This window comes from Rhineura floridana, chromosome 3 (assembly GCF_030035675.1).
Source record: "Rhineura floridana isolate rRhiFlo1 chromosome 3, rRhiFlo1.hap2, whole genome shotgun sequence".
NCBI classification, from domain to species: domain Eukaryota; kingdom Metazoa; phylum Chordata; class Lepidosauria; order Squamata; family Rhineuridae; genus Rhineura; species Rhineura floridana.
The window spans coordinates 7,656,054-7,665,105 of NC_084482.1; the positions used below are offsets into that span (position 1 = coordinate 7,656,054).

Sequence of the window (9,052 nt, forward strand, 5' to 3'; positions counted from 1 at the left end):
AAATTAATGCTAGCTGTCTTCAGCTTTGTTTTGCCATGTCAACAATATGGTTGCATATGGGCTTTTCCCTTTAATTCGTTTTATTCAAATCTGTAGTAAAAATGCTTTATGAAACAACAGATAAGGTTAAAAAAAGAATATAAAAGGTATCCTGGGAGGAGGGCAAATCAGAAAATAAAAGATGCTTGCATAAACACAAAGAGAAAATGATATGCCTAGTCTGTAACATCTGTTTACCCAGTACTACATGCAACAGATCAAATGTTTGCATCGAATAATATACACCAGGGTGGGAAACCGCAGACTCAGGGATTGAATGTGGACTTCCAGGCCTGGAATGTGTCCTTGAATTGTGATAGTGTGTGTGTGTGTAAATGTGTGTAGACAGCTTTGGCTTCTATGTGTAGCTCAAATGTAGCCTACTCTACAAAGGAAAAAGTTACATCCATTGCTCTGCCTACTTTTGCCTCTGGCCACACCCACCACTGGCCAAGAAGGTTCCTTGTAAGAGAATGCAGCCCTCTTGCTGAAAAAGGTTTCCTACGCCTGATGTATGCCTAAAAGATAAGTATAAGATCCCCAGCTCTGTAGTGCCTTGGATAAAGTTGCTCTGTTCCATAGTGCCTTGCAGTTCAACTTGAGGCATCCAATGCAGCACCTTCCCATGCTCTGTAGGATTTCAGTTTATGCAGCCTGATGATGTGGACAAGACTTTTGCATTGATGCTATTAGCTTCTTGTTCTCTTGACACTTGCCCATCCTAGCTGGCGAAAGCCAATCAGGGGTTGATCGGATGAGTCTAGGGTGTGGCAAATGTGTCTTTACATGATGGAGTGGTGCTTGCTGTCCTTAAACAGGCAGTAGTGCATTGACTCCTGAAGCCTACTCTGCATCCTATGGTTTATAAGAGGTGCAAGGAACATTTGCCTCTCCAGATGTTCCTGAACTACAACTCCCATGAGCCCCAACCAGCATGACCAAAGGCCAGGCATGATGGGAGTTGTAGTTCAGAAACATCTAGAGGGCCAAAGGGTCCCCCATGCCTAGTTCATAACAACTTTTGCTTGGTCCCGGTTCCCCCCTTCTTGGATACGGTGATGGAGAGAGTGATGGCCTAGCAGTTGCAGGAGTCCCTGGAGGATACAAATTACTGGATCTGTTTTAATCTGGGTTCAGGGACAGTTTGGGAACTGAATCAGCCTTGATCCTTGATGGATGACCAGTATCAAGGGCGGAACAATGGGAGTGCAACTCTGTTTCTTGGTCTCTTGGTGGCTTTTGATGCCACTGACTATGGAATCCTCCTGGACCAGCTCTGTGGGATGGGTACTGGGGACACTGTTTTATAGTTCTGCTCCTAACTACAGGGTCTGTCCACAGAGTAGCATTCGAAGACTGTGTTTCAGCTCCCTGTTCCTTGTGCTATGGTGTACTGAAGGGTAGTTTTATCTCCAACGCTCTTTAACATCTGTATGAAGCCATTGGGTGCAGTCATTAGGGGGTTTGGACAAAGTGTCTTCGGTACACTGATGACACACAGCTCTTCTTCATAACATCTGAGTCAGGAGAGGCTGTACATAATTTGGACCATCTGGGTGCAGTCTTGGACTTGATGAGGGCCAATAAACTGAGCTTGAATCCTGAGAAGACAGAGGCACTGTGGGCTGGTGGGTCCTTTGTGCAGGATACTGGCCAGTCACCTATTCTAGATGGGATTACGCTCCCCCTGAAAGAACAAGTTTGGAGTTTGGGGTACTTCTGGATCCATATGTCACTGGAGGCTCAGGTAGCCTCAGTGGCTAGGAGCGCCTTTTACCAGGTATGGCTGATATGCAATTGTGGTTCTTCTTGGACAGGAATAATCTGGCCACTATGATTCATGCATTGCTAAAGACTTGATTATTGCAATGCACTGTATGTGGGGCTACCCTTGGGCCTAGTCTGGAGGCCCCAGCTGGTGCAAAATGCTGCAGCTAAACTGTTGATGAGGGCAGCATATCGCCAGCACATAACTCCAGTCCTCAAAAGCTTGCATTTCCTGCCTATGCACTATGCTACTGGACCCTTAACAACTTGGGTTCAGGATACCTGAGGGACCACTTAGTCCCTTATAACCTTGCCTGATTACTGTCACTGTAGTTTGCTATGGGTGCTGGGAACTGTAGATCTTGTTGAAATGTATGACGTTCAACTCCAACGTGGGTTGAGGCTGCATGGGGCTAAAGGTGTAGCTAGAGAGGAGACCTCTTGGTTGCTCGGCTATACCTATCTCTTTGAACTCCTGCTGTCTCTTCCCTTCCTGCTAGACTGATATGCAGAAGGATGTTGATCTCAGTTCCTTCCCTCCTTCCCGTTTTCTTTCTCTCAAGAGGGGAGCAGACATATTCCTTTGTCTCTCCTCTCCACCAGCATGAGGGTGAGTACTGGGCGCAGTGCTAGGACTCTTTCCTATCAAACATGTACTTCCAGAATAAAGTAGTTCTTTCTTATTTTAAAGCTTAAAGTCTCTGTCTGACTAATGTGCAGGGAAGATAGAATCTTAGCAAAGATTCAAACACACACACATAAGCTCGCTCAATACTCTCCGTTCTGCTACGCAACTCTGCAAGGTCCTACAGGACATTGGGCCCAGCCTCCTATAGATCTGTGAGGGGTCTCCTAATAACTCAGTAACCCTAACAAACTACAGTTCCCAGGATTATTTGGGGGAAGTCATGACTATTAGAGTGGTATAAGAGTTCTTTAAATGTATAGTGTGGATGTAACCTTAATAATGGACCATCCTGAGACCCCTTTCACCTTAAAAACATTTCTGGGGATAAAGCGACAAAAGAGTGGAACAGGTCGGTTTTGTTCTTACTGACACTTGCAGCCTGTATGTATACTTTCAGCCAAGGATCCACTCGTTTTGGTTTGGGTTGGAAGCCAGTCCCTGTTTCTAGTACCCAGGGAGGCTGGGTTCTTGTTTCTTACTCCACACAGAGGCAAAAATAAGTGTGTTCCTTTAACGTCTGCAGCCTGGTGAAGGGACTTTACAGGTGAAGCAATTAAGGGGGTGTGCCTTATATGTTTGCTTGCAACCCCCTTCCTTCCAGCCCACAATGCTGATAGGACATCCCCATCACAAGAAGCACCCTGGCAGCACCAGGGCTGGCATCAGGGTTTGGCATTGTCAGGTATCTGCTGATGTCCATTGCCTGGAAGTGGGCTTGCTGCTGATCCCTGGAGCCTTGTGGTGGTGCTGCTCCTCCACAACCTCCCCCCTGTTGCCGTCTGTTTGTCTGCTCCATCCTAGGGAGCAGGAGAAGGAGAAGGAGTGGTAAGCCCCACACACTCTGTGCCTGTTCATTTCTCAGCCCTCTCTCCAGGACCACCTTTGCCAACTGGGTGCCCTCCAGGTGTTTTGGACTACAGCTCCTATCATCCCGAGCCAGTCCAAACCATCAGGGGGAGGGGCTCCAGGTTGCCAGAGGCTGCTCTAAGATAGGGACCAACTCAAAGAGGGCTGAGCACTGACAGCATTTTGACCAAGGGCTCCCTCTCCAAAACCACCACTGTCTGGCACCAATTTTGAAATAGGCACCTTCTGCCTATCCCTCTTTTGTGTGCTAATTGCTCTTTTTAAAAATGTGTATCTCCTGCAGCAAAAGTGACTAAAGGCTTTTTTCCCTGTTGGCTGCCAGGTTTACAGCTCTGGCCACCACTGGCGACCATATCTGTGGACCTCCCTGATTTCAGCAGAGTTAGTTTTGGGGCTACATAGAGACCATGGCTGCAATATTTCTGAATCTGCTGTTACAACGTTGTGAACTTACCTAACTCCCCCCCCCCACATCTGTCTGTTACTCTCTATTCTAGCTGAAATTAAACCTCTTGCCTAGCTTAGAAGTTCTCTCTTGGTCAGCCAGGAAATGTAGGAAAACATGTAGGGAAGGAGAAACTAAACAGGTTGATTCGCTTTGACCATGGCAGACATAGCTAGAACAAACCAGTTGCAGGATGGTGGAGAGCAGAAAACTTTCAGAGAATATAAAGGGATCCCCGGAGGGAAAGGGAGCGCGAGCACACCCATGTGCACGCGGAAGGCCGGCGGGAGGCAGCTGGAGAAAACTGTCAGAAGGCAGTTGGAAGAGTGGAGGGGACCGCTAACGGTTTCGAACCTTCCGTCGCGGGAGTCCTGACACGAAGGGGAGGGGGTACAGCGCCGCGTCACTGACAAGCGAGCAGCCTAACGGGAGGCGAAGGAGACGGCGGGGATTGGGAGGACATGGCCTACGCGTATCTCTTCAAGTATATCATAATCGGGGACTCAGGTGTTGGAAAATCATGTTTATTGTTGCAGTTCACAGACAAAAGATTTCACCCAGTGCCTGACGTTACTATAGCTGTAGAATTTGGTGCTCGGATGATAACCATTGATGGGAAACAAATAAAACTTCAGATATGTGATACGGGTTGGCATGAGTCCTTCCGTTCCATCATAAGGTCATGCTGCAGAGGGGCAGCAGGTGCTTTACTAGTGTATGACATTACAAGGAGGGACACTTTCAACCATTTGACAACATGGTTAGAAGATGCTCGTCAGCATTCCAATTCCAACATGGTCATTATGCTCATTGGAAATAAAAGCGATCTAGAGTCTAGAAGAGAAGTGAAAAAGGAAGAAGGTGAAGCGTTTGCACGACAGCATGGGTTTATCTTTACGGAGACGTCTGCCAAAACTGCTTCCAATGTAGAAGAGGCATTTATTAATACAACAAAGGAAATCTATGAGAAAATACAGGAAGGAGTCTTTGACATAAATAATGAGGCAAACGGTATTAAAATTGGTCCTCAGTACGCTGCTACTAATGCAACACTTGCAGGCAATCAGGGAGGACAACAGGCTGGTGGAGGCTGCTGTTGAACGTATTTTTACTTCTAGCTGCCTGATGGGGCCTACTAACTTGTTTCACCCTCCCCTCACTCAATTTCAACTATGACATGAAATTATTGTAAGATGGCATCATCTTGCAGAAGACTTTATTCTTCAGATTCTTGTACAACTTTGAATAAATGGTTAATGTTCACTTAAAGACAGGTTTTGGAGATTGTATTCATATCTATATTTCCATTTGATTTCTAATTCAATTGATGTGATTATTTTTTGTTAAATGTTGTCTTGTGCCCTTGACTACAAACTGTATTAAACACTACAAAGTCATTTGAGTATTTTAATCAGTTTGTGTAGTTAGGTTGCCCAACTACAGTGGCTACCTAATGTTTAATATTGTACAACTGTCTTCAATTTTTGTCCATTTTCAAGCCTCTAAAGAAAAACAGAAGGACTCTTTTTTCTGTATTTATCATTTACTTTCTGTATATATAGTTTAATAACCTGCTTGGGTGTATTTGCCAAGCTATAATTCTTTAATGCATTTGCATAAATTCTATACGTTTAGAGCTTGGAACTACAGAAGCATTATTAGAAATTTGTTTAGATGCTGAATTTTAAACCTTATTGACATTGTTAGCATGTTTGTCCTTTTTGTCATTATCCTAGAGTAAAAAAAATGCTTACCGGAAGCTATCTATGCGTTACCTACAAAGGGATCCCTTTGGGAGAACTTAAGGGAGGTGCTACTAAGAGGTTTAAAGGAAAAAAGCAGAAACTAACCAGCATCTTTGGCCTTGCATTCTGGAGCTACAAAGAGCTCTGCAAGAACATAACCCTTGAGTACCAGGAGATAGCATTGTATCTCTAAGTTAACAGTCCAGTGACACCTAGAAGCTTATTGCTATAGGGCGGTCTAAAAATGTAATAAAATAAATAAATAGATAAAAATAGAAGCTTGCATGTTCATTTCTGTTATTGTCTGACTTGTTTCATTTCCTCATACTTTACCTATCTTCTTCTGAATTAACTTCAGTGTCCTTGTAATTAAGCAAGACGTTGTAATTAAGCAAGACATAAGTCTAAGAATGGGAAACAGAAGTGAACTGGTGAACTTTATGGCAGGGGAACCTCAGGCCTGGGGTGACCAAACATGATCCTCCCAGGTGATGGTCAGAAACCTTCCTGAGCCACACGCTCACCAGCCCTGCTTTGCAGCTTCCTTGGGTGCTTTTCCCTAGTTGGAATGTGTCCTTGAACTCGGATGATGCTTGTTGCTTGCCTGGATAGAAGATAGAGAGGGAAGTGCGAGTGTGTGCAGACACTAGCCTCAGTGGAGACTGGTGGCTCCAATGTCAGTGGGGCAGTGAATCCACTCTAGGTTTTCATCTGAACTTTCAAGGAGCTCTTTGAAAACCCAGAGCACATTCACTGCCCACTTACATTGGAGCCACCAGTCTCCATTGACTCACCTACCATACAACAGCAAATTGAGCATTTATTGCTCCAGCTGCCACAGACGTGTGGCTCCTAGAAGGTTGCCCAGAAGGAGATATGGCCCTTGGGATGAAAAATATTCCTCACCTCTGCTTTAGGGTATTGCCTTTCTAATTCATCTCACTCATCTCAAAGGGTTTGGGGAAAGCACTGCTGGCAGGTTCCCAGGAAGTTGGTGCCAGGCTGGTAGAGGCCAGAGAGCTGGTTGTTTGCAACCCTAAGCCTCTATGGTCAGAGATTATTATTAATTATTGCATTTATATCCCACCTTTCCCCCAAGGAGCTCATGGTGGCATACAAGGTTCTTCTCATCTTCTCCTCACAACAACTCCGTGGGGTGGGTTAGGTTGAGAGACAGTGACTGGCCCAAGGTCACCCAGTGAGCTTCATGGCTGAGTGCAGATTTGAACCTTTGCCAGGTCCTAGTCCAACACTCTAACCACTACACCACACTGGCTCTCAAAAATAAAATGCAATATAAGGAATAAAAGGAGCAATAAAAATACAATTAAAAATCAACATGGATATTTAATGCAGGCATGCTGCGGACCTCCTTGATGAAGCTTGTTTGGGAACCCCTGGTCTATACACTGACCGGCAGCAGCTCTCCAAGGTTTCAGGGAGGGGGCATTCCCAGCCCTGCTTGGAGTTGCCAGGGTTTGAACCTGGGACCTTCTGCATGCAAAACAGTTGTTCTACCACTGAGCTATGGCATTACAGTCTGACACTGAGTGTGGGATTGGGGTGATGGAAGCTAGCTTATATTGGTTTGCACATCAGCAGGGACCACCTTCATATGGGATACTCAAGGCATCCTTCCCTGCCGCAAATACTTTTTGCATCACTCCTATCCTGGTGCCACGCTGACAAGTCTGACTGCTCCAGCACCATCTGAACTGTGCCTTTACATCAGGTGTGAGGGAAACCAGTGACCCTCCAGGCATTGCTGGACTCCAGCTCTCATCAGTCCCAGTCAGCATAGCCAATGATCGGGGATGATGGGAGCTGGAGTCCAACAACACCTGGAGGGCCATAGCTCCCCACTTCTAACACAGATGCTTGCCCTATGTATTTGTAGCATGGGTGGGAGACTTGTGGCCCTCCAGGTGTTGCTGGGTGGCCTGGCCATCTTGGCTGGGGCTGATGGGAGCTAAAATCCAATAACATCTGAGGGTCACAGGTTCCCTATCTGCTTTGCCCAGATTTGGGCAAGTCATGAATTTGCAAACATGTCAAGGTGTGAAATGGTGGCTAGCATACATCACATCACTATTAGGCACTTCCTTCCATAAAGGGAGGAAAACACAGAGACACTGTGATACCTGTTAGGTGGAGCACAGGACTGGAATCCTAATGTGACCTCTCTCCACTCTGGAATTCTGCCCCCCCATTCCTGGAAAAGAGATAGTTAGTCATGCAGACCAAACTCCACAGTGCTCCCTCCTTTCCTTTAGTGAAGATGTGCAGGGGAACACCTGTTAGGAATGGGTATACCCTCACCCACCCCAAACCGAAGGCAGAAACAATCTGGTGAAATCAGATGAATTCCCTAGATGTCCTCTGGATGCATGGAAAATTAATAGGGACTCTGGATTGGGACCTCATACCCTGCTGTGGTGTTCATGCTTGTGAAAGGGCCCTTCCCTGCCCCCCCCCGCATACACAGAGAGGTGAAGAAAGGCTGGGAGGGCTCCTTTCACAGCTGTGAAGGCCACAGTTATTCTGGCTGCACCTCATACGTCTGGCAGCTTCTAGGGCTTGTTTAAAATTAGGAACAAAGGAAGCTGCCGTACACTGAGTGAGACCGTTGGTCGATCAGTAGTGTTGGCACTGACTGGCAGCGGCTCTTCAAGATTTCAAACAGCGTCTCTCCCAGCCCTACGTAGCAATGCCGGGGATTGAACTTGGGACCTTCTGCATGTAAAGCAGATGTTCTACCCTGAGCTATAGCCCTTCCCCTTGGGGCATTGGGCTTCTCCACCACAGATGGAGTGCTTTTGGGTACTTCCTCCTCCTCCCATCTCTAGTAAATAATGCAAAGTGTGAGGCAGGGAAGAGTCCCATTCATGGATGTAAACACTTTAATGTCTCCAGGCCTTGGCGTGTGGTGATGATGTCATTGCTGCACACCAGGACCTGGAGAAGTCTCAAAAATAGCTTGATCTGCATATATTTCCAACTGGCCCTCAACCCTAGATGGTCTAGGGACTAGTCCAAAGTGGATTGGCAGCGTGCATCAGTCGCCAAACCTTGCTTCAAAATCTTGATTTGACAGGGTTTGCTGGTGTTTTTACCCTGCGTAAGTGAACCAGATCAACATGTGAATGTATCTTGGGGCTCCCAACTGACCAGCCACAGTTTGGTGTTTACTTAAGAGCTGAAGGAAGCATATGTCACAAGGAATCTGTTAGTCTTTATAGTGCCAAAAAACTCTTAGCTGTTTTTACTTAGTGCTGGAAGATCCAGTGAGTTTAGAGTTGTTTCCCAGTGTTTCCCAGCCTCAAAGAGGAGACAGTTGCAGAGTAGAACATCATTTATGGGCAGAAGCAGCTGAACAGATTGTCCTTTCCTCAAAGGCAGCTTCATCCATCCATTCCCCACCCTGTCCCAACCTCCCTTACTCAAAGCAAAGGAATATGCATCCCCTTCTCTTCTCAGTATTGGTGTGAAACCAAGAGAGGC

General features: G+C 46.2%; 1 protein-coding gene across 1 annotated transcript; it reads left to right on the forward strand.

The window, feature by feature from the left end:
- Window positions 1-4,147: 4,147 nt before the first annotated feature.
- On the forward strand, window positions 4,148-5,483 carry LOC133382017 (ras-related protein Rab-2A-like). Its single transcript, XM_061621668.1, has one exon. The coding sequence runs from the start codon at window positions 4,268-4,270 to the stop codon at window positions 4,904-4,906; it is 639 nt and encodes a 212-aa protein (XP_061477652.1). The 5' UTR covers window positions 4,148-4,267; the 3' UTR covers window positions 4,907-5,483.
- Window positions 5,484-9,052: the final 3,569 nt, after the last annotated feature.

Coding starts and splice junctions, on each gene's coding strand:
- LOC133382017 (XM_061621668.1), top strand. CDS start 4,268: ATGGCCTACGCGTATCTCTTCAAGTATATCATAATCGGGGACTCAGGT.